Source organism: Schistocerca piceifrons, chromosome 3, assembly GCF_021461385.2.
Source record: "Schistocerca piceifrons isolate TAMUIC-IGC-003096 chromosome 3, iqSchPice1.1, whole genome shotgun sequence".
Classification (NCBI taxonomy): domain Eukaryota; kingdom Metazoa; phylum Arthropoda; class Insecta; order Orthoptera; family Acrididae; genus Schistocerca; species Schistocerca piceifrons.
Genome location: NC_060140.1, coordinates 507,868,798 through 507,895,528, shown reverse-complemented (window position 1 = coordinate 507,895,528; position 26,731 = coordinate 507,868,798). Strand labels below are relative to the sequence as shown.

The window sequence follows — 26,731 nt, the reverse complement described above, 5'->3', positions numbered from 1 at the left end:
TGGAGGTGTCCGGATACTTTTGATCACATAGTGTACCTTCCATAAATAAATAAATAAATAAATAAAATTGAGAAAAAACCAGAATTCATTAATTGTTGCTGGCTTATACGAACGACTTTCTTTTTACAGAGGTACTGATATGTGAGTAGGGTCCAGAACCTGAAAATATCTCTTAGCACACCCTTAACAATGTCAACGCGCTTTCATAGGGGAGGAGGTGTGCCTTGTGCACACATTGGGAAAAGCGAAATCTACTATAAATTTAAAATATTCATGAATTTATTTCAGAATTTTAAAATATGAAGTATCTCACTAGATTACATTATTTTCTAAAAGTGAGCATAAAGTGCTCCCCAACCTCGTTCCGCTGGAACTCCAGAGGTAACTGCTTTCTTTAATGTGTTTTATTGTTTTTTTGCCATTACCTGTCTCGAACCGTTAGTTCATCATCACACAGCTGCATTGTCGTAGTTGCTTAGAAGGCTTCCTGTTTTTTCAGTTTAGTACGAAATATTATATTGAATAAACATACCAGTATCACTGTGTTGTTTTTTAGTCACAATCACGAATCCTCTGTAATAGTTTCATTCGGGTAACAATTGAATTGTTGGAAGGGTGGCCGCTGTGAGAGGTTGTAAGGTAGCTATAGTTCCACACCTTACATGCACTCATCTACATACTTTGCCGTGATCTACAACCACAATTAGGTATCATTTGGTAGGTTGTATATCGTATATATGAATATTCAAAGAGACTGACATTGTCACGTATGCCTTGTAAATAATTTTTAACGCTTTTTCATGAAAGGTGAGGGAATGTCTTTATTGTCAAAACAGCGTAATGAATGATTGCCTATAGTAGTGGAGGTTGGAACGCCAATGGAGATGAAACGGCAGGCGGAACTCAAACCCTGGGTGGAAGGCCCGCACAGGTGTGTTGGTCCTGCTTAAACACAGGAAGTAGCAAGACGAATGTTGGGGCAGCTGAGCGCTGGAGCACAATAGGGTCGTGGCCGGCCCGTATTGTAGTGGGACCGGAAGGATATCTGGGAACTCTGCAAATCTTGGACGCAGCTGAGAGGAGCGAGGAAGCGTCGCTTCGGAAATCACGGAGGCTGGGTTATTTCCGCGGATTTTTACTCAGAAGCATACCATTGTATGAGAATAGGTATTTCCTCGCCAACTTTCCGCGCTGGACGAAAGAAAGACTAAAATATGGTTGGTCGGCGTTCGGAAGAATCTGCAGATTGGGAGAATATTCCGTGGTTTCGAGAAAGTGATTCGCCTTCTGCAGTTACGAGGGAGGGGAGCCGAGTCTTGCTGGGAAGCCAGTGGTGGAATGGAAGTGGTCTTCCGTTTTGAGCGCCCGTGTGTGACGATCGCTCAGTATCAGCTTTGTTGGTACAGACGGATTTGCTGTCTTTGCTCTCATGGGAGTTACAGTTAGAAATGTTGGTCACTGTACTGCTGCGAATTTATACGATTCTGGACTTCGCCTCCGGGTAGGGAGTTGTAGTGCAGCGTTCAGTGATTGAGAGCACTTCTTCTGTCTATACTCACGTAGAGACGTAATCTGAATTCCGTCCTTGTGGCTGGGAGTACGCGTTTCTCGTATGTAGAACTCAGAGAGGGGAATTTTACTAGTCAGAGGATCGCCTTCTGCCGTCCTAGTATTTGAAAGAGGTTTTACTTTGTGGCTGGAGTTCTTCCATCGTCGCAGATGTGTATGAGAACCATCACTCCGACGCACTGGACGCAGTACATACGGTGATATTGCTAATTGCTTCTGCTTATTAGGGCTATAAAGCGAAACAGTTGCGACCACACTAGTTCATTTCCACTGAGGTTCCACACCACCGTACATCATCTTTGAAAGTAGTGTCTTCTAGTGTTTGGTACGTAGATATCAGTCATTTTGCGTTATTTATGTTTGATCGCGTGGCCATAAGAAGGGGCAGAGTTGGGCAATTGATCAGAAATTGTAGTTAGGAAATATAGACATTTGTAATGAAGGGTTGTTTTTTCATGCACAGTAAACGTATAATAAGCCACAACGTTTATCATTTTGTAATATTAGTTGCCTTAATCATTCATTTAAGTTGAGTTTGTAATTTATATGTTAAAGATCATTAAGAGATCCTAAGATCTGCTTCAGGGGGTAGTCAGACAGGGCCAAATCATCATTTTAGTGTTCAATATTTTCCGCTGCGCACATGCATTTTACACCCGCCTGGAGTATCATCTTGGAAGGTGTGTTGAAAGCAACAGAAGTATTTTATGGGAAGTAATTACAGGTATTCGTCTACCATCAATATAATCCTCTTCAAAATAGTCTCCGTCAGATATTGTACAGCTATTCCATCGCTTTTTTTCAGAGCCCCAAACACTTCTGGAATGCTGTATTCGTGTTGTCTTGTGGTTTTCTTGGTGAATTAATCTCTTCTGCTAGTGAAAAGCGACGGACCTTTAAAGTTTTATTTTTGCGATAGAAGAAAATCACCTGGTGCCATGGCTGGCAAATGGGGAGGCTGGGGAATCCCTGTGGTATTGGTTTTGTCCAAAAATTCACAATCAAGCTACGAAGTGTGAGTAGGCCTATGGCCGTAGTTTAAGAGACACGAATAGTTTCAACACAAACCCGTTTGGTTTCGGATTGTTTCACGCAGATACTGAGTTGTAATCTTAAGTAGCGCTCTTCATTAATCGTTAGACCTTGTGGAAAGAACTCGTGGTGCAATAAGCCGTTACAACCTATGAGCATTCTTGTGGAGCTATTTTATTACCTTGTTGATCATGAATGCGTCCTTAGTTTCGACATCATATGCATAAACCCTTGGTTCATCATCTTAAACGACACGTTGCAATAGTTCCCCATCGTTGCTGACATTGTCTAACGACTCCTGAGCAACTTAGATTTACATAGAAGCTTTGAAATCTGGGAACTGACTTGCAGCGCCCAAGGCCCACTGCTGCAAGTTTCTGGTAGTAACTTGCTGGAAGTTTTGTCGAGCTTCTACGAAGCGATCATGTACCCATGAATCGATGGTACAATATTTATCAAATTTGCTACCGCCACGTTTGATTTGCTCTTGCCACCTGGATAAAGAGCCCCTATTTGTCAAACGAGAGCACCCCTTTTTTTGAAGAATTTTGAGACTCCAGACTGGATGTTCTGTGGCCAGATTGACAGCTCTAATTTTGTAATCCAAAGAAATATAGCCGTACCCTTTTTTTTCTTCTCGTCCGGCTCGTATTCGTCTGGTGATTCGTTGGCAATGGGATTCGTTTCAACGTCTTCGTAGGCATTATTATCGTCGATTTCATTAATGTCTATCAGTTCCTCATCATGAACGAGGATTTTTTCGGCAAGCATTTGCAGCGTATTCTGGAACATTTCTTCCCCAATCACCATGGCTTCTTCGTTGATTGATGTTGACGGTTCTGCTACGATGCGATTACTGTTACGAAGGAGGCTTTCAAAATACACCAACGCATTTTTCAATTGTTGTTTCGCCACTTCACTGTGTGTAGAATCTTCTTCGATCACATCACTTTCATGCGAAGGGCCCGGATCGCTCTCCATTTGTACCGCCCCCATTTTTCCATTGGTTTAACAGGTAGTACCAAAGTTCTCACGTACGCACTGATTTTCGACGATGTTATAAGTTGCGCTAGGGACCGCATCTACCTTCTTTCGAAGTTAGCAGGCAACTACGCTGTTATGCGGCTGCTCGTTTCGGCCCATTCAACATCTGTCCTTCAAGTGTAACGAGCGAGTAACGGAGTTTATATTTCATACCCGCCATAGTAAATTTGTGTTCGTGGGGTCTCTATTCTAATTCGAACGTTTGACTTACACTACACGTATTCGTTTCGGAATATCGTTTCTACGTCTTCCGTTAACTATACGTGGTAAACGTTATGAAGACAATTAATAACATTCGTGAAATCCAACTTTGCTTGCGGAAAACATGATGATGTTCGCAGTCGCCAAATACTAAAAAAAAATGTTTCATGGCGCGAGATTCGATCCGGCGACCTTCGGATAACGAACCCGAGCGCTTACCGCTGCGCCACAACGCTCTAGAAAGATATTAATCGTAGAGAGTATTTCACCACAACGGTTTCTTTTAACTGTCGATTTTCTCGACTGCGGGTGATAAGTGCATCTTGGTGCTTTGCCACATTACACGCTTGACCATGAGCTTTTATTATGTGCAGTATGAATCGAATCTGAATTTCACAATTGGCGGCCTCTCCTTGTGAGTCTAGAGATCGGCTTCTAGCTAGCGGTTTTCCTCTTCCGCAATCAATTTTCGCTTCCATGCCAACGCACAGTCTGTTTTGAAACGTTCTTCGGCTGTCGAGTTACGTGTTGTTTTTAAAAATTTTCGGGTAATGTGGACAAAGTGACGTTTTGTGCAGTGAAGAAGAACTAGAAATATTAGACTGAGCAAGAAGATGTCTTCCTCTTACATTTAATTAATGAGAAATAGATCATTATGTGGACTGAATAAGAAAAAAGAACAGCTGCTTTTCACACGCCAATTTAATTGGCCTCCAAATCCACTTGATGCCTTAACGGCTTAACATGTAAACACGACAGCAAAAAACTGCTTTAGAAATTCGGTATTCGTCTTCTGGAAGAAGTGTCGCATGTAATCGTAGTGAGAGTGACCTTATGTTTACGTCAACTTTGTTTTATGAACTACATTACGACGCTTAAGGAGGACGGAACTGATAGTTACAGCAGAGTTCACCAACGTCGGTGAAAAAAACTAGGTAAACAAGGTCCTATGATAACGGTTAAAAATAAATCGTCTTTAAAATGTCAGTCGGTGCACCGAAGTTAAATGCCAAATCAAGTAAACCGTAGTCAGCCAACTGCTCATTTGACCGCGGCTATCTCCGTGTAATGCAATTTGTTTTTCATTTAGCTAAACATAAACAAGGTCCCACGTCATTTAGATATAAAATTCTTCAAACACATGCTAATTAACACATCTCATAATTTTACTTCTATCTGTATAGCGGTACTGCATTCAAAAGTCCAGTCATTTAGATATAAAATTCTTCAAACACATGCTAATTAACACATCTCATAATTTTACTTCTATCTGTATAGCGGTACTGCACTCAAAAGTCCAGTTTTCAATGCTAACAAAAATTCTTAATTACCTATATTTTACAAAAGATTGTCCTTCGAGATTGTATAGTTGAAAGCACTGCAAATTAAATTTTCACTACCTTTTTGTACTTTGTTTCACGTAAATGTTCATAGAACACGCAGCTCTGTTTAAAAATTTGAATTCACCTGGAATGTAACCAGCGAGCAAGCATGCTAGCACAGAGCCACACTGGTTGTCAAAAAAATTCTACTTTATTGTAGCGTATTAAACATGGTTGTAAAACTTAGAAGCCGATTTTCTTGAGAATGTTAGAGAGTTGCATCGAACTGGTTTAGGAGAGGTATATTTGACTTTCGAACTTCACGTACCATAAATGTAAAAGATTACAAAAATCTGGTTGTCGTGTGCTGCCCTTGTTGGGAAAAAAAAGGCAATGTGGTCATATGTGGAGGCACAATTAAATTCTACTCCTGGTTAAGTTTGATTCATAAATTAATAAAATTTATGGGTTAATCTCAAGTGTAGGTAATTACGTACGATGCCTTGCGTCTGTGTCAGTACATCGTGTTACGGCGTAAGGTCACGTGCCAGCACGCCTGTCGGAAACGACGAGAAGAGAAGGCTGTGAGAAGTCAACCAATCGCACACTGACCGGACCTTCCTCCAGGACGACAACGCGACAGCAGTGGCCCCTGTGTGAAGAGGACATAAGCGCCGCGACAGACTGGTGACGGCCCAGTTCAATAGCAGCTTCAAGATCAGCGTTTTCGATAGTTCAGGAAAGACTTGTCAGAGAGCGGCAGTCACTGCAAAGACTGAGATTATTTCGTACGTCGCCCTTTCCTTGCGACACATCTGTGTAATTGCCAAAGTTAAGTATCTGTAATTCTCTTACTGTAATAAAACTCATTAATACGACTTGTTTGTTTGTCTAGCGAACAGTGTGTGCAGGCTTCCTAGACACTACAGATCGAAACACGTCACGGTCTTAATGCCCTACACTTACAAAAGACTGATCATCACGGAAAACCAGGCGTTAGCCAAGGTCACATTTAACTCTGGTAAACTCCGTTCAATTTCGTTCGAGGTCGGTGCACCAGAATTTTGCGTTAAACAGGGTTAAATGCCGACTTCAGACCGGTTAAATTTTAATCGAGGTTGATGAACTCCGCCGTTAGAGTCTGTTATTGAACTTCATACGGCGAATGAACAGGGCCGCACCCCTTGCAGTCAAGGCTGGTGCGCTCTGAAATAAAAGCTCAACAATTCTCTGGCGTCACGCAATGCGGTTCTGCAGTGCGCTTCCCATCCAGCAGGGCCTGCATGTACAGAAGACTGAGCACTTCACAGCTAAGTACCTTAACGCTCTCACAGTCTTAACTCACCGTCAAGATCTCATTTGCCGGCAAGTATTCCAGCACAGTTTGTTCATGCAGGAATGACTTGCGCCATCAACTAGTGATGGAGCAACCAATTTGTTTCGGCAACCGATTGGCCAGTCGATTGATGTTTCGATCAGTCGCTTTTTCCAGTCGAATGTAACTAGTCTTGTATGGCGACGCCATCTGTATGATGTTTCCGCTCACTCCCCATGTTTCAGTGGTTCCACGCCATGAGAGAAAACACATTGAGCCAAGTCTCTGACGATAGTGTCAGATGTACGATCGTTTTCTCTCGGTCTCCAGGTAGTTGGGTTTTCACTTACACACTCGTTCAATCTTTCGATTATACGTGGGTCATGAAACAGTTGCCAACTTTTTAGAGAGAAATATTGTATCTTACTCCTAGGAGAGGTAAATAAAAAGTATAGTATATCCCCCAATGTTACACAGTCTGTAAACTGAGCAAGCAGTGAAGGAAACCAACGAAAAAATTGAGGTAGCAGTTAGATATGAAGAGAAACAAAATAAAAATGTGCAGGTTTGCCGATGATACTGTGATTCTACCAGAGACATCAAATCACGTGGATGAACAATTGAAGGGAATGGACAGTGTCTTGAAAGGGTGATGTAAAATGAAAACAAAGAGTTTAAATAATGGTAATTGAATGTAGTCAGATCAATCTGAAGATGCTGAGGAATTACATCAGCAACATACTCACTAAAAGTAGTAGATGCGTTTTGCTATTTTAGCAGTATAATTACTGATGATGACCGAACTAGACAGACTATAAAACGTAGACTGGTGATAACAAGGAAATCATTTCTGAATTACAGGCACAGAATATAGGTTTAAGTTTTAGGAAGTTTTCTCTGGAGGTACTTGTTTGGAATGTAGCCTTGCTTGAAAGCGAAACGTGGATGATCAACAGCTTGGAAAAGAAGAGAGTAGAACCTTTTGAAATGAAATGTTGTGCTGCAGAAGAATGCTGAAGATTAGATGGGTATATTGTATAACCAATCCGGATGCACTAAATAAAACCCGAGAGAAAAGAAATGTCATAATATGATTAGAAGAAGCGATCGGTTAATGCGACACGTTTTGAGATATCAAAGGATCATCAGTTTACTATCGGAGAGTAACAATTGTACAGGGAAACGAAGAGATGAATACAGTAAGCAAGCTCAATAGGACGTACGTTGCAGTGATTGTTCGGAGATGAAGAGGCTTGCACTGGATAGAGTAGCGTGAAGAGCTGCGTGAAACGTTTTCGGACGGAAGTGCACAATAGCAGCATTTCTAAAAACGAAGTATATTCATAATTAAGTATTTATTGACTTAAATACGAAGTTTTAGTGCTTCGGACATTAGATATCAATTATTGGTTGGTTATAAAAGTTTAATAAATGGTGCTATATTGTAAATTTGTGGTCAAGTAAATGACCAAATACATCATTAATTTAAGTTTATTGCAGCTCTGTCCGTCTCTTCCCGTCGGTTTGCACTCATAACCAACATTCTCCTTCGTAAGTGCTGAGCTAACGTTAAGAGAAGACACATAGGATACAATTTTGTTAATTGTTTGGTGAAAACACTTGCTTTGTGAGCATATATTGCCACTTACGGGAAGTATTTTTTCGCGAATTGTATTTATCATTTGTTCGATTTCTCAGAATAGTTAGTCCATCATTCGCCTAGACGAATGTGGGGAAAGCGTTAAGACCCACATTTAGACTGGTAGGCAGATCCGACGGAAAGACTACCCACTTGTTTCACTTGAAAAGAAGGATTGAATCATTCAGTCAGCGTGCAACACTGCAACGGATTTTGTCAACTGTTTTCATTCAGTAGTCCCTTCCTTACATCAGGTGCTGAATGAGGAAACAACGAACTTAAAGAACCGTAATTTAAAGTCACGATCGCGTTTAATTATTGTAGCTATTACTGTTTTCGCTTCTATTTGGCTCTGAGCACTATGAGACTTAACATCTGAGGTCATCAGTCCCTTAGAACTTAGACCTACTTATTTAACCTAACTAACCGAAGGACATCACACACATCCATGCCCGAGGCAGGATTCGAACCTGCGACCGTAGCGGTGTCCCGGTTCCGGTCTGAAGCGCCTAGAACCGCTCGACAACCGCGGCCGGCTTCGCTTCTATTTACATCATTAGATAGCCTATTAAGAAAAACTAACGAAAATGCGGTTTCATTTTTGTTACACTAGCTGACGAACTTGGCATCTGTCTGGTATTCACTTCGCCTATTTTCTATTGGAAATGAAAACATAAAATCAACTGGGTTTGTAGTGTACGGATATGTCATGTATTCGTTTGAGGCAGTGTTACCAGCACCTGACAAAGTCTAGAAGAAGCTTCATTGCAGATGTCCGTTTGGGCTGACTGGTCGAATCCTGAAATATACACCTTTCTGGAATACTTGTATATGACGGTGGCCTGATGTTAGACTACATGGAAGCATGAGGGCAAGCAGTGTTCCATTCGATCAGGTCTGAACACCACAAGGCAGTAGCGCTACATTGTACACAAAGTCCATCACACCTTTTCACATCTGCGCCTGCCATCCAAGAACATACAATGGGTACTCTACAACATTCTGTTTCATCCCGAATCTTTGGTTGGAGATTAGCTGCAGCCCAACTAGCCAATTACTGCAATTACTGTCCAATGCGTAGGCTTCCATCACAGAACAAATGGCTGGTTGGAGTGTTAGCATAGCCGGGAACCATGGACTGCTGATGAGTGCCATCACAGTGTGTTCGGTGATGAACCAAGGTTTTGCTCCATCCCGGATGGCCGTCGTGGAGAGAGTTCACTGTCTCCAGTGTTTCGGAGAGGCATAGCAGTGTTACTCCTGGAGTGATGATGTGGGGAGTCGTCGAGTATGACTGCATGTCACGCCTAGTAGTGGTTGAAGTGACTCTGATGATCAGGACCAGTTCAAGAACATATTTTCCAACTTATAATTTTTCCGAATCCTCCCCCCCCCTCTTCACCCGTTCACTTTCATCCATGTCCGTTATTGCTACTGGTTGTGAAATGTACTGTATACCAATCTTGCACTTAGGTGCCGCTCTCAGCCTGGCGTCCCAAGCCGGCACTACCGTTTCTGATACTTCCTTTACAGGACATCTACAATTGTGGCTCCTCTGGCGCTCCTCTCAACTTGGCGCTCTAACTGGCGCCTTAAACCGCCCCTGCTAGGCAGAATGGTTCATCATGGTTATCTGCAACCCCATGTGTTATCTTTTATGAGGCAGTATCGTGGCGTCATTCCTCAAAAGAACAATAGCCGTTCAAACATCGTACATGTCTTTACGAACGGTCTGCTTGATCTACCTCCTGTGCCCAGCAACATCTCCCGACCTAACCTCACTAGAACAAGAGTAGGACCAGCTGGGGCCCACTACTCAGGGTATCAAGCACCAATTATAACAGTCGTAGTGCAGCTTGCCTCAGAAGAGAATACGACAGCTTTATAACAGACACCCACATCAACCGGTTCAGTGTTTGCATCGATGTCAGGCAGGGTGGAACATCGTACGGCTAAGAGGCCCATACTGCCTTTTTATATTTGATTTGGTTTTGTAAACGTAGATATAACAGCACGTACCCTCTCAAGCAGTGAACTAAAAATAGTGTCAGATAACCCTGTTTCTGACCTACACATTACGCCATGCAACTTCCCCATCCTTATCTCCTGCCAATCATAGTGCACTATCAAAAATGCAACATGATTGAAACGGACCGGCTGTGTGCTTCATACGCTCTCCCTGCCTCCAGCTTCAAACTATCAGAGCGTATTATTAGAAATGATGCCAGATACGCAGGAAAAAACTGAATCTCAACTTGAAAGTCTCGTTATTTCCATGAAAGTCAAAGACTATCATTATTTCTGGCATAGAAATGCTGTCAAACTACATCATTTACCTACAGACCAGTTGTGTGCCGTGCGCTCCTCCCTCTCGTTTTTCTATCCTATTAAAATACAGTATTAAAATTATGTGCCAGATATGCAGTAAAAAAATTACGTAACCCTCAGTTTAAGGTCAAAGGTATATGCATTACTTCCGTGAAGGCCGCATATTTCTGACATGGTATTAAACTTAAGTTCAAAAGTCAAATGTATGCATAATTTACATACACATACACCTGATGTAAAATTAAAATTGTTCAAACGTCTAAAGATATGAGTAATACAATTTAAAATAGCCCGTAAACACTAAATGTGATCTCTGACAATCATTTCCTGTCTCGCACTCACTCCCAAAATTGTATGGTTCATTGGCTCTGAGCACTATGCGACTTAACTTCTGATGTCATCAGTCGCCTAGAACTTCGAACTAATTAAAGCTAACCAACCTAAGGACATCACACACATCCATGCCCGAGGCAGGATTCGAACCTGCGACCGCAGCGGTCGCTCGGTTCCAGACTGTAGCGCCTAGAACCCAAGACCACTCCGGCCGACAAAATTGTATGCGAGTTACCTTATAATTACAATAAATTGCTAAGGAATTTAACTAAGAAACAATATATTTAAAAATATTTTTATTATAGAAAAATTTTTTCAGGGAATAATAAATTTTCACAAGGACCTTTCACTATTTATACTGTGGAAATAGACAAATTCAGTGTACATTCTACATCGTCCTCCACACTTTCTACAGCATCGTCTATTGTAAATGGTAGATTCTAGCAATTTGAGTAGATACTTGCAACAACTCCACTAGATAACCAGGGTGTCAATGCTGTATCTGTCATAACGAAACTGAAATGGAACTGAATAACAGTATGTGGCCCAACTCTCTACATTATAAATAATATATCTTTAAAGTACCAATTTACCAGCTTCTTACACTCGAACAGAAACAATTATGTGCAGTTAATACACTCATAACTATTGTATGCTTTGAAAACAACGTAGTGCTTGGAATTGGTTAAGTATTCTCTCTGAAGCAATTGTTATATTCGCTCATTAGCTTCTATAAAAGTTTTGACACCACGCATGAATTTACATGTGAGAGCTAAACACTCCTGAGAGTAGCATAGTCGCAGCAGACCTCTCTTAGAGACCTAATCTTGACATCTACTGCTCTTTCACTGCAGGATACTTTGCGAACAGAAACTGACATTTTTATGTATGCAAACAATCACATATCGGTATGTCTTTGTTGTCCTCTATTTGTAAATGCATCATGCGCATATTGAAGCTGTTGAGAAAATCGTGTTCGGAGGAATGCATGGCTGAGTGTTGCAGTTCAGATGAATCAGGACCATTGATCCAAATTTGGTGGTGACGCATTTTGGGTATGGTATCGGACTTCTCCACCCTTTCTCCAACGCCGACAGTCTTGCAGTGTGTACTGCACTCCGCTGACTCTTCAGTTTCTGTGACATGGAAGCCCTGCTTTCATGTCTTATGGCCAGTAACTAATCAACAAAACTGTATAGATTCTTTTAAGTAGCAGTGCCCGTTGTACTAACATCTATTTGTAAAGACAGCGACTGTGACGTCGACACTCCAGTGGTTCTGCATCAACTGAAAGTTTCCTAACGAGCTTTTTCCCAGCTTTGTTAGTATGTGTCCTTGCTGTTTCAGCTGGAATTTCTAATCCTGCCTGCTGATTGAGAGATTCCGCAATCACATTCCTGGAAAAACGTCACTTTCCAGAAACACTAAGCGTGAGGAAACAGAGAAAACCTACGCAACGTGAGATAATTGCTTTTCCCGCCAAAGAAAAACGAGTTAAAACTTGATAAGGTTTATGGTACTCAGCTCCTTCTCCTGACTGCGAGCCTCTAGAGAAGCGTAGGAGACGTTCTGCACTAAAAATAAGTGCCACGAACCAGTTCTAAAACATCAATACAGGGTGCGTCAAAAAAATGTATACACACTTTGAATCGTCATAGAAAATTTATTTTCCGTTCTACAATGTCAAATTTCTGGAAATGGAAAGCTTAAAGTCCGATTGGAAAAATAAATGTACTTTGCAAATGTGATTAATGTTCAAACTGGTGGCCTTCGGCATCAATACATTTCTGAGTATGAGTCACCACTGATTCCGTACATCATACCAAAGTGTCCAATGAGATTTCTGCGCACACCGCCTGAATCTCATTCCAAAGTGTGTCCAGGTTACGTGGTTTGCGTTTGTACACCTCATCTTTTACTGTGCCCCATAAGAAGAAATCCAGCGGCGTGAGGTCTGGAGAGCGTCCAGGAAACATTGGTCCTCTGCATCCTATCCACTGCCCTGGCACATTGTGATCCAGGTATCCTCGTACGTCCCTATGATAGTGTGGCGGGGCGCCATCTTGTTGGAAATAAAACTCATCATTACCGTATAATGCACGTATGGCAGGGAATATGGAGTAAGCAAGAATTATTAGGTACGTTTCTCCAGTAACAGTACCTTCAAACCAGAAAGGCCCAATGAGCCCCCTTGCAGACAAACCATACCACACATTTACACCAGGCAAATTCACAGCCTTTTCAACTGTAATGTGACGATTATCTTCAGCCCAGTACACAAAATTGTGCCGGTTGATAGTTCCATTAAGTTTGAACTGGGCTTCATCCGACCAAATTATGCTACCAATAAATCCCGGTTCACGTCTCACCATCTCTTGAACCCATTCACAAAATTCTAACCTTCGATCTGGATCGCCGTCGCTTAGCTATTGCACCAGCCTTGGAATGTACACACGAAACTTGCCTTTTTTCAGAATGCATAGTACACTACTAGCACCTGCATTACTGTCACCCGCTGCTTGCCCTGAAGATTTTTGAGGCGAACGCTGAAACAGTTCCAAGACCGCAGTTGTGGAATTATCACTCGTAGCTGTACGAGGTCGCCCTGATGGACCTTTATGCACATCACACACTGTTCACGAATTTCGAATTTGTGTCGTAGACGTGTAATTGTTAACCTTGAAGGGGGTTCTGTACCATACTCACTTCTCCACTGTCTTCCAGTACCACTTAATTATCTGCTTCCGCGCTTCAAAACTCAAACGCACGTCCGCCAAATTGCACTTACTTCCTTGCCACTGCTGCCACCTGTTGAAGAAACATAACATTACTTTCTCACAGATATTTAACCTTGTAGAACGGGAAATAAATTGTCTATGACAGTTCAAAGTGTGTGTACATTTTTTTGACGCACCCTGTAGTTATGTGTGTTATCGAAACAGAATTCCCACATAACGATTCAGTGCAGCAGATCGCGTCTCAGCAGCAACAAGAGGCTCGCCGAAATCCGTGTAAGAGATAGTTACGTGCGTCTGCCTTGCAGGATGCCGTCTAGAGGTTGCTTTGTTTGCCTCGCTCCGCGCTCTTGGAGTAGCGCTGACTCTAATATTCTTATTTTTTCTGCAAAAGCCTGTAAACTATTGTTTGTGGTCCTATCACAATCAGTAATTACATGGATCGTTCCCGAATGTAGTCTTTCACTCCAGTATTTTCGTCAGTCCTCAAACTATTGGATAGTAATCATTGCTTCGCGACGTTCTTCTCCAGTAGATAATATTTAATTAACATGTCAATTACTGCCCGCTGCTTTCGAAGCTAGCGAGAATACTAATCGCTCTACCGATTCATTTGGGTCGTAATGTATTGGTGATTTGTTGGAGACCATCTTGTAATCATGAATGTCATGATCCTCTTCCTTTTGTCCATCATAATCTGCATCTTCTTCTTCACCTGCTGCTTTCATAACACATCCCTTTTAACATCTTCATCTGTTTCCTTTCGGAATAGCTGACTCAATCTCTGAGAAGAGGGTTGAAGTGCATGCTTGGTGAACAAAATCTTCTTCGTATCCTACAACAAAACAGGTTGGGTTTCTTGAGAAACAGCTGGAATTGCATTCTCTGCCACACTGATACGTATGTCGCCATCACCTGTCAGTAACGATTCATCACTTTTACCTAATGCGATCTTAATCATACGCATAGATTTGTAACCGCTGTTATAATATGCATGTTTGTAGGGAAGATGACTTTGCCTGTGAGTGTTCGTGAATTGTGTGTATTCAATCACAACATCCCATAGGAAACGATGCTTTCATATGATCTTATCACAAGCCATATCATCAAGAATAACAATCGAAAGCAGTAGCGCTTCAAGCAATATTACATCCATATTACTTGAAAACGTGGAATGTCCAGTATCATTAAAATTTTCAAATACTAGTGTTAGAAATTTGTATTTATATCGCCGAAGCAGTTTGGAATATACGTACGCATTTTTAAATGAGATGCCTTTCTCGAGAAACACCATCTCTTTCTTTGCAGACGAGTGTGTTTGAGAGGACAACGGATTAAGAGGAGAGACCTTACTTCTCCACAACACGACTACGCGTTAAAAAAGAAATTATGACAAAATATTTTTTGAATAGCGCACCATGATAATTAAAGCAGTAATGATCCATTTTTATGTTTAATTTTAATACTAGTCCTCTTAGTACGCGCTGTGGCCTTTCAACAGATAAGGTTTCGGCGTTGCCTCGTACATAAGATTGCCACCTGTGCTTGCTCACGCTTTACATTTTAAGCATGAAACTAGCTCAATTATTTCCATAATATTTTCGATTTTTCCGCTGAATTAATTATGATCTCTCATCATCAGTTGCTATAACCTAAAGCGTGCTGTTCGATTCAAATCAATAAATACGTGGACCGTTTCAAATCTAAAAATTAACATTTTTCAGACGTCTGACAACCGGTGCAGTGTCTCCACACAGTGTCTCAATCTTTCACTCTTGTATTTTCGACAGACATCGTAAACGTCAGGTGATAATCAAAGTGCCTCAGCTGGATTCTGGTTTATTTCCACTCTTTAACCTTATTTGCAGTGTTCTATGAGATATTTTAAAAATTTTAGCTCTCATATTATTCCACAAACCTCTAGCAATAACCTGTTTCGCCCTTTCAAAGCTTCTCCTCAATAAATAGTATTTCCCTACTGTGTGACTTACTGCCACCAACTTTTGAAACCAGCAAGAAAATTAATCGCTTCACCAATTCATTCATTTTGAAATGTGCTAGCTATTTGTTGGAGACCACCTTGCAATCATGAATGTCATCTTACTCTTCCTCCCCCCACCTACTGCTTTCATAAATACGCCTCGTTTAATGTCTTAATCTGTCTCCTATTAGCATAGATTTCCCAATCTCCTGGACGAGGGTGGAAGTGCATGCTCCTTGAGTTGCATCTTCTTCTTCTTCTTCTTCTCCTTCTCCTCTGCCAAAATCAGACGAGATTTTTTACGCATAGCTGTAATTATATTATGGTCCCTGCTGAGATAAATGTCACAGTTCTCTCACAATAATAATCCACCAATGTTATCTCATGCAGCCGTACCTATACGCATATATTTATAACCTCTGTTGGAATTTTCTTGCCTGTAGGCGAGATGGCTTTGTTTGAGCATTTGTAGCGATCATACTGAAGATTTGCGTTGTGTAACTGGTATTCCGAGGTTAAAAATAGATAATATAAGCCTGTCATTCCTTGGGTATCTGACGGTGTGAAATACTAAACCATCTCTTTCGACAGTCACTTGCGAATTACCAGTCACCCACTGTCGTGCTCTGGGTTCAGATTTGATGTTTGTATGCACTGGTCACATGTTCCATATATTGGTTTACTAACAAATGATGGCGCCAGTCTACACCATACTTCTGGTATACCTTTCTTTCGTTGCTGCACTTCAGCATCGTCATCGTCTTCCTCTTCTTCTTCTTACATAAATAATTTAGACTCATTTCGTACGTTGAGTTACGTATTATTCTACTACCAGAACAATTTTCCCAGTTTCTCTAGCGGTTGAGAAAATCACTCCGTCTTCTGACCACATCTGGCCTTCGGACCATCCGATCGCCGTGTCATCATCAGCTGAGGATGCGGATACGAGGGGCATGTGGTCAGCTCACCGCTATTCCGATCGTTCTGATGGTTTCCTTTGACTGGAGCCGTTACTATTCGGTCGAGTAGCTCCTCAGTTGGTATCATGAGGCTAATTGCACCTCAAAAAAATGGCAACAGTGCAATGGCGGCCCGGACGGACACCCATCAAAGTGCCGACCACGCCCTACAGCACTTAACTTCGATGATCTGATGGGAACCTGTGTACCCACTGCGGCAAGGCCGTTGCTAGCGGTTGAGAAAGAAGGTCTAAATTTTCTTTCCAGTACAGAGTCAGTTTCAGCTTGCCTTTTTTGCAGAAAGGCCAATTTCCTGCGAATATTTCGTCAAGGTTTCAGCACCTGACTTTTAAGACGACTCTTTTTATACAATCGCATTGATAGGAGTGTTAACTGCAGTGCTCGATCACAACTGAATCGACTACAATCCAACATTGCACTCTATACTGCTTATCGCGGCATTACGCGTTAGGTGTTAGTGTGTCTTATATGCACTGAAGAGCCAAAGAAACTGGTACACGTGCCTAGTATCGTGTAGGGCCTCCGCGAGCACGCAGAAGTGCCGCAACGCGGTGTGGCATAGACTCGACTAATGTCTCAAGCAGTGCTGGAGGGAAGTGACACCATGAATCCTGCGGGGCTGTCCATAAATCCGTAAGAGTACGAAGGGTTGAGATTTCTTCTGAGCAGCACATTGCGAGGCATTCCAACATTGTCTGGGAAGTTTCGTAGCTAGCGGGAGTGTTTAAACTCAGTAGAGTGTTCCAGGAGCCAAACCATAGCAATTCTGGTGGGGGTGTCGCATTGTCCTGCTGGAATTGCCCAAGTCCGTCGGAACGCACATTGGAGATGAATGGATGCAGGTGATCAGACAGGATGCTTGCGGATGTGTCATCTGAGAGAGTCATATCTAAACGTATCAGGGGTACAACACCCTTCAAATTGCACACGCCCCATACCATTACAGAGCCTCCGACAGCTTTAACAAATGGTTCAAATGGCTCTGAGCACTATCGGACTAAACAGCTGAGGTCATCAGTCCCCTAGAACTTAGAACTACGTAAACCTAAGTAACCTAAGGACATCACACACACCCATGCCAGAGGCAGGATTCGAACCTGCGACTGTAGCGGTCGCGCGGTTCCAGACTGTAGCGGTCGCGCGGTTCCAGACTGTAGCGGTCGCGCGGTTCCAGACTGAAGCGTCTAGAACCGCTTGGCCACAACGGCCAGCTCCAGCTTGAACAGTCTCTGCTGACGTGCAGGGTCCATAGATTCATGATGTTGTCTCCATAGCTGTACACCTCCGTGTGCTCAATAAAATCTGAAACGAGGTTCGTTCGACCAGACAACATGTTTCCAGTTATCAATAGGCCCATGTAGGTGTTGATGGGTCGAGGCGAGGCGTAAAGGTTTCTGCCGTGCAGTCATCAAGGGTGCACGAGTAAGACTTAGGCTCCGAAAACCCTTATCGATGATGTTACGTTGAATGGTTAGCACCCTGACATTCGTTGACGGGCCAGCATTGAAATCAGCAGCAATTTGCCGAAGGGTTGCACTTCTGTCACGTTGAACGATTCTCTTCATTCGTCGTTGGTGCTCTTCTTACAGGGTCTTTTCCTGGCCGCAGTGATTTTACCGGATTCCTGATATTAAAGGTACACTCGTGAAATGGTCATCCGGGAAAATCCCCACTTCATCGCTACCTCAGTGATGCTGTGTCCCATCGCTCTTGCGCCGCCTGTAACACCACCATCATATGCATTTAATAAGTTTTCTTTAATTTCCGTCTATGGTCACAATTTTTTGTTTAACAGATTACCGGTTTCGGTCTTTGATGACCATCATCAGATCTGCAGCAAAAATGGGACAAATATACACTCGCAAACTGTATACAGCTTAAGAACAATACATAGAGCATATTGAAAAGTAGTGCTGACAAAATTTACATTTGTGCGCTTTAAATGTAAAGAGGCATACCTGTCTCATAAAATCAAAGTCCTAATGCATTGCAGCCATAGTGGCATTGTCAACTATTAAATGCGGAATCAGCACCAGCATCGTCAAATACATATAAATCACATCACATGCACGAGTCATGTTGTCAGTAAAACTACTGTTTAAAACTAGCTGCCGTACAGTAGCCACCAGATGTTTGTGTAGTAAGTTGGCCAGATGTCGCTAATGCCAGCATACACTATTTTTCAATAATTAATTGAAACAGGGAAAATAAAAGGGGGGATACAATAGTTAAAATCTGTAATAAGCTTATAAAGTATAAAAAGTGTTACAGTAGTAAAAAGCAATAAAAAGAACACGACAAAAGTAATATTGTTAAAAAGACGAAGAGTTAAAAACAGTGGTTGACATGTGCTCTATGGCCAATATTCTGGGCAATAAGATAAATCTTAAACACCGTTTATATTGCACCGGGTAATATAAACAACATAAAACAAATCGCTAAAGGAGTCATAAATGAAAGAAAGTATAGTTGTGCACATAATCAGCGCCCTCTTTTAGCGCTAACTCTAGAATTCCGCACAGGCGGGAAGTGGTTGGGGGAACGTGACCGGCAGAGGGCCCCTCGTACCCTGCGGTACTCCGTTGCAAGCAAAGAATGATAAAATTCCATAACAGTGGATGATTTACATTATCTGATTAGTGCAGTCAATGAAATGAATAAAGAAGGAACAAGAACCTACTAGTCATGTGTAAAACGTATGAAAACAAAGTAAATATGTGATATACTCAATACTAGGAGAACTTGCAGCTACGGGACGTCGTGTTACGACTCAAACTATGCACAGTGGGCCGCATGATGCGCAACTTCACTCTCGCCGTCCATGGCGAGGTCCATCTTTGCAAACACGATACCATGCAGCGCGGTACAGGTGGGCGCAACAATATGCCCAATGGACCGCTCAGGATCGGCATAACGTTCTCTTCACCGGTGGGTGACGCATATGCTTTCAACCAGACAATCGTCGGAGATGTGTTTCGAGGCAACCCGGTCAGGCTGAACGCTTAGACACCTTAGACGCACTGTCCAGCGAGTGCAGCAAGGTGGAGGTTCCCTGCTGTTTTCGGGTGGCATTATGTGGGGCCGACGTACGCCGCTGTTGGTCACGGAAGGCGCCTAACGGCTGCCATCCTGCGACCGATAGTGCAACCATATCGGCAGCATATTGATGAGGCATTCCCCTGCATGGACGACAATTCGCGCCTCCATCGTGCACACCTTGTGATTGACTGATTTCAGGATAACAACATCGCTCGACTAGAGTGGCCAGCGTGTTCTCCAGACATGAACCCTATCGAACATGCCTGGGATAGATTGGAAAGGGCTGTTTATGGACGACGTGACCCACGAACCACTCTGAGGGATCTATGCCAAATCACCTTTGTTGAGTGAGACAGTATAGACCAACAGTGCCTTAATGAACTTGGGATAGTCTGCCACGACGAATACAGGCATGCATCAATGCAAGAAAACGTGCTACTGTGTATTAGAGATACCGGTGTGTACAGCGATCTGGACAACTATCTCTGAAGGTCTCACTGTATGGCGGTAAAACATGCAATATGTTGTTTTCATAAGCAACAAAAAGGGTGGAAATAAGGTTTATGTTGATCTCCCTTCCAATTTTCTGTACAGGTTCCGGAACACTCTGAACCGACCTGATGAAAAACTTTTTTTGATGTGTATATTTGAGTACGCATGTCTATACCAGTTTCTTGGTGCTTCGGTGTAGTATTCCACGGAGGCATAACACCTTAGCTGTTAGGCATTAGGTGTAGGCATCGTGCTGCTGGTGTGTGTGTGTGTGTGTGTGTGTGTGTGTGTGTGTGTGTGTGTGATGCATATCTTTCGGCATTGAAATCATTTTAACGTTATGGCAGTGTTATGTATGTGTGTTAATATCAAACCAGGGGTACGTGACTTTGATGGAAGTAATACGTATAGCTTTGACTTTAAATTGGGGTTGCATTTTTTAACGAAATCTGGCACATCATTTTAATATTGTGCTCTAACTGGTTGGAAAGAGGAGAGCGAGGTATATAGAGCACAATTCGGGACGTTTGCATTTTATGGGCTCCACCAACCGAGCTACCAAAGCATGACTCACAGTCCGTCCTCGTAGCTTTACTTACGCTTGTACCTCATCTTCTGTGTTCAGTCTGAAATGAATATATTTGTCTTTCAAGGAAATAATGATACTTTTTAAAGTTAAGGGTTCGTACTAATTTTAGTACATATCTAGGACCACTTTCCAATACAATGCTCTAATTTGTTGGGAAGTGGAAGGAAGGAGAGGATATAAAGCACATAATTTATCTCCTTCCATCATCTTGTGTGTTTTTAGTACTGCTCTAGGATTAGCTAAAGATGAGGATGGGGAAAGATGCTCAATTTTCCCTCAACTCAATTGTGTTACTTACGCCATAGCTGGTTTTTCATACTGCGCTATGACTGATTGGATATAAGTAGTAATACACGGTTATTGGTTGGAGGGCATTGTTTACATTTCCCACTAAAGAAATTGTTGTACTTGCGCTGTTTTGATTTTTTTAGTATTGCATTATGATTGGCTGGAGATGAGAGTATAGGGAGGGGACAGGGACGTGGCTCCTCAGTGATATGAATAATGATGTCACTGATAACAACGATGCCAACAATGATAAGGATCACGAAATTGTTAGTACTGTTAAATAACTGAACAGAAAACACAGTGTTTTGGTTTGTAAAATATTATTTACAAACTTCCATTTGGTACAAATACAAACACAACAGCTGATTATCTAGATCTTCTCTTACATCGTGTATTGCAGATGTCATTTGTTTTCAGAGAAAAATAAAGACAACAAATGGCTATACTGTTTACGAAACTCTGTTAGGAACGTGAATGTAACCCTGCAGACGTCACTAGATCAGTTACCTGTGCTGGTCAGAGTCGCCAATGTAAACAAAGTGAAGCAAAGTTGATACAGCGTTACTACTTACCAGCTACATTGTGATGGGCCCAAAATGGCGTTGCTGGCAAGCTGGAATACGAGTGCCGTTCAGTAAGTAATGCAACAGTTTTTTCCTTGGCCAGTTTCGATTGAAAAAATACGAAATTTGCTGTGGGACATCACGGAATATTCTCGCTTCAGACCCCATAGTTTCATGAAGTTCTGGTAGGTAGCGGCGCCATACCTAGCCTTCAAAATGGCGTCTGTAACGGAGGTGCGTTCCAAGCAGAGAGCTGTCATAGAGTTTCTTTTGGTAGAAAACCAGATCATTGCAAATATTCGGAGGTGCCTGCAGAATGTCTACGGAGACCTGGCAGCGAACAGTACCGCAGTGAGTTGTTGGGTGAGGCATCTGTCATCATCGCAACAAGGACGCGCAAATCTCCCTGACCTGCCCTGTCATTCGACCGTACGCAGCTATGACTCCTGCAATGTCGTTACGTGTGGAGACTCTCATTCGAAGCGATCGTCAGCTCACACTCGAAAACACCGCTGCACAACTGGACGTCTCTGTTGTTAGTGCTGGCACACTCTTCCACCACTTAGGTAGTCAAGGGCATGTGCCCACCGGTTTCCTCGGCACCTAACAGCAGACTGTAGAAAGCAACGAAACCATCTGTGCGGAACTGTGGATGGTGGAGAGGCTACTGATGAAACAAGACGTTGGCTCAGGCGTCGACCAGTAGAGTAGTACCACGCGGGCGCGGTCCTTCATAGAAAGGTGGCGTAAGGCCGCCGCATTGCATGTAGATTACGTTGAATGGAAGCGTCCGATTCCACCAGTCTGTTTTGACGCCTCATGTAATGGTGTGGTGTATGACGTAGTTATCGTGCGGATGTTTTGATCTGGTTGTTTTTGTAGACGTCGTGTTGTTGCATTTGAGGGTGCCCTTTCGTGGTTTATGTGGACGTGCTGAGTTTAACTTGTGGCATTAGGTTTTGGTTAGCATCATGCAAACGTGGTTTTGAGTTTAGGTAGTTGGTGTGGGTATGATTGGTTTATTATTTGTTGCGGTTTTGGTGGCAGCCTTTTATCTTGGTGGATTTTCCCTATTCCTCATGCGTGGGTTGTGGAAGTGTTTTCAGTGACAAAGGTTCTTTTTTGTTCATGTGTTTGGCGTTTTTTTAGGTCTGATTAGTTTTGCGTTAGTTGTGCGGAAATAAATCTAATTCTTTTCATTGTTTTTCGTTAGGTATGGATATGACACTGAAGTTCACGAATGTATTATTACGTTCCGAGATGAGTGATAGGATATGATGTCATACTGTTTTTCCAAATGTTCGGTCTTGTTGGTGAATGCTAAGTGTCACGATTGTGGCGTGGCGTACGCCCGCGTCAGCATCTAGATGGTATTGCCGGCTTTTGGGCACTTGGGTTTTTGAATTGTGCGGGTTTTGGTTCCATCTTTCGCAGTTGTAGATGTTGGTTTTCTGGTACCGGTAGCTGCGGTTGAGCTGTGGTCAGGGGAAAATGACCGACTCCTGTGGTTTTGTTGGTGTACCGGAATGCTGTAATTTAAATTTTTTTTGGATATTGCTTCTGGAAGGTGTGGTGTTTTTTCATTTATGTATATTTATGTCGCCGCTCTTGTTGTCCCGTTAGTTCCGTTTTATTTTTGAAGTGTGACGTTATTGTCTCATTCTTATTTTTGTTCGCATTAGTCGGCGTGTGTGTATAGTAACGTAATTGTTTTCATTTTGTACACGCTATAAGTAGTCGTTTTCGACGTATTGATGAAGTCATGGCGCAAAGCTGAAGGGTGGAATCGGACGCTTCTGTAATGCCAAAATAAGATTTCGGAGCCAGAAGAGTGGAGAATAATATTGTAGTACCGAATAAAATTGGCCCACTTTCATCGGGAAGAAAGTGTTACATTACTTACTGAACGCCACTCATATTTTCCGTATACGGTTCTGACATTGTTTCTTTGAACCGTGAATTTACTTTCAAAACCTTTTCTTAAGAATTTACTTTATTTACCAACGATTCATCAAGAACATTAACACATTTAATCACACTATGTGAGCGTGGAAGAAGTTGCCAGTGGGTAACTGAGGAGAACAAATTTCAGGAATTCGGCCGTTACACTTCAAGCAATAAATTCGTTAACACCGAATCCGACAAACATGACAGGGGCAGCTATTAACGTGCGGCAGACCGATACACACATACACACACACACACACACACACACACACACACTAACTGCCTAACAAATGCGGACGAGAGGCAGACGAGCAAGCTGGGGACTGGGACGAGAGACTGACCAAAAACGCAAGTAGAATTTAACAAGTAAATGAAACAACATATCACGAATCAGTTAAGTATTAATAAACTGCGACGTCTGGCGAAGACCTGGCGCAGCACCCCCAAAACGCTATCCCGAACCGTCCGCTGCCAGCCGCTTCGCCGGCCGCAGTGGCCGTGCGGTTCTAGGCGCTACAGTCTGGAGCCGAGCGACCGCTACGGTCGCAGGTTTGAATCCTACCTCGGGCATGGATGTGTGTGATGTCCTTAGGTTAGTTAGGTTTAATTAGTTCTAAGTTCTAGGCGACTGATAACCTCAGAAGTTAAGTCGCATAGTGCTCAGAGCCAGCCAGCCGCTTCAACGGACGCAGGAAGGCGCGCCGATCTCCCGTCTCACGGCGTCGCAGCTCGCACCGGCCAGACCGATGTCGTGGGCTGACTCCTGTTGCTCTCGTGTCGGCCGCGAAGCCACTACCCCTCGCTATACGGCGCGGCTCACTGGACTGATGTGGCGACCTCACATGCTCTGACGCTCGAGACGGGCAAGTCATCTTGTGTCCCAGTACGCGACCGACCAACCGATTGATCCAACCGCCAAAGACCGTTGCCTGAACAAACTCGAGCAGACTGGCGGCCTAACACATACTAGCACTCAGGACGACAGACATACTCTGACTGCCCCACACTGACCCGGCTGACCGGCTGACCAGACTCCCCACCCCACCCCACCAGCTCATCGCGCCCCTTAAATGCACGTGAACAGGCAACCTTTCCCACCAGAAGGAGACACCAAAGCTGCGATTGCCACAGCGGCACCACCGCCAGAAACGGAGGGCGACTGCTTCACACTACGCGCTGCCAAGCGCTCTTCAAAAGAGCAATTTTTACCACGGCCCAAAGGGGTATTTGGATTTTTGAGTTGGACTTGGTAGATGTTGGTTTTCTGGTATCTATAGCTGTGGTCGGGGGGAAATGTTTGATTCCTGTGGGTTTGTTGGTGTAGCGGAATGCTGTAATTTAATTTTTTTTATATTGTTTCGGGATGGTGTGTGGAGGTTTTTTATGTATATTTATGTCCCCACCCTAAAGCCTCAATTTTCCGCGGTTGTCCCGTTAGTTTCGTTTTCATGACTGTTCGCGTTTGTCGGCGTGTGTGTATAGTAGCGTAATTGTTTTCATTTTGTGCACGCTGTAAGTAGTTGTTTCCGGCATATTGATGAAGTCATGGCGCAAAGCTGAAGGGTGGAATTGGACGCTTCTGTAATGCCAAAATAAGATTTCGGAGCCAGAAGAGTGGAGAATAATATTGTAGTACCGAATAAAATTGACCCGCTTTCAGCGGAAAAAAAGTGTTATATTACTTACTGAACGCCACTCGTGTTTTCCGTATACAGTTCATGACATTCAGTTTGTTTACGTGACATGTCTCTGTGAATCAAAAGTCGCTGACTCTAGCGTCTATTTTCAAGCTTATCCTCGTTTGTATGTGTGTGGTGTTACATTGCTGCCTCGCGAGATTAGCCGAGCGGTCTCAGGCGCTGCAGTCATGGTCTGTGCGGCTAGTCCCGGCGGAGGTTCGAGTCCTCGCTCGGGCATGGGTGTGTGTGTGTGTGTGTGTGTAATTTAGGTTAAGTAGTGTGTAAGCTTAGGGACTGATGACCTTAGCAGTTAAGTCCCATAAGATTTGACACACATGCGAACATTTTGTTACCTTGCCTCGACCTGTGTGTGCCGCAGCGAGCTCGGGCTGGACGCACGTGGCGGCGGCGTGGCAGCCGGGCGCGGGCCGGCTGCTGCTGCACCTGGACTGCGCGGCGCCGCGCCGCCTGCGGCTCGCCTCCAGGGCGCCGCTGCACGTGCCGACGGACGCCCTCGTCTACTTCCGCCAGGAGCCCGGCCTCAAGAAGAAGTTCCTCGTGAGTACACACCAGCCAGTCCGTTGTAGAATTCTGGAACGTGTTTGGTGGTAGCCTAGTACGATACTGCTCTACAGGAGCCAAATGGGTTCCGAAATCAACGGAAGTGTGGAACTCAGCTCGCTCTCTTCGTCCAGGTCGCTCTGTTCGCCGACGCAGACCAAGAAAGCAGTAAATAGCGGAGCCCAGGTAGAAGTCGCGTTCCTTGTCTTCCGGAAAGCGTTCGATACAGGTCAGCGTTGCCACCTAAGGAACAACAGCGTACAGAATGTCAGACCAGCTGTGCTACTCGATTGAGATCTCAGCAGACAGAGCACCATATGTCGTTTTCAACCGAGAGAAGTCTTCTGACGTAAAAGTAACATCGGGTCACCCGAGAGAATGTTGTAGGACCAATACTTTCCACAATACCTGTATACTGACGCGACAAACGTCATGGCATAGTAATGTGGTACTGCACAGAAGGCGATAATATCGCATACACATGGCATAAAAGGTCAGTGGGTTGGCGGAGCTGTCATTTGTACTGACTTGATTCATGTGAAAAAGTTTTCGACGTCACTATGGCCGCTCAAGACTGTGAACGCGGAATCGTAGTTGGAGGTAGACAGATGGGACGTTCCATTCCAGCAATAGTTACGAAATTTAACATTCCGAAATACACAGCCTCAAGAGTGTGCAGAGAATACTAAATTTTAGGTATTACCTCTCACCATGGACTCTGCAATGGCCGACGGTCTTCACTTAACGACCGACAGCAGCGTCGTTTGCGTAGAACTGTTAGCGCTAACGGACAAGCAGCACCACGTGAAATAACCATATAAATTAATGTGGGACGTACGACGAACGTATCCGTTACAACAGTGCGGCCAGATTTGGTGTTGGGGCTGTGGCAGCAGACGACCGACGCGAGTGCCTTTTCTAACATTACGTCGCCTGCAGCGCCTTCTTGGGCACCTTAGCATATTGGTTGGACTCTAGACGACTGTAAAAGCGTAGCTCGATTGAAGACAAGTCTGGATTGTGCTGGCAAGAGAAGTTGCTGCACGTCTTGCAGAGCGTATTGAGTTTCACGGGTATTGTGCGGACGAGCAGTA

The 26,731-nt window shown here is 43.4% G+C and overlaps 1 protein-coding gene across 1 annotated transcript in view; it reads left to right on the top strand.

The window, feature by feature from the left end:
* The window catches only part of LOC124788786, a 580,546-nt gene that overhangs the window by 534,332 nt on the left and 19,483 nt on the right, over positions 1 to 26,731 (top strand). The window contains exon 5 of the mRNA XM_047256068.1: positions 25,456 to 25,634. Coding sequence (XP_047112024.1) covers positions 25,456 to 25,634 — 179 coding nt within the window. The remainder of the gene's footprint in view (positions 1 to 25,455; positions 25,635 to 26,731) is intronic.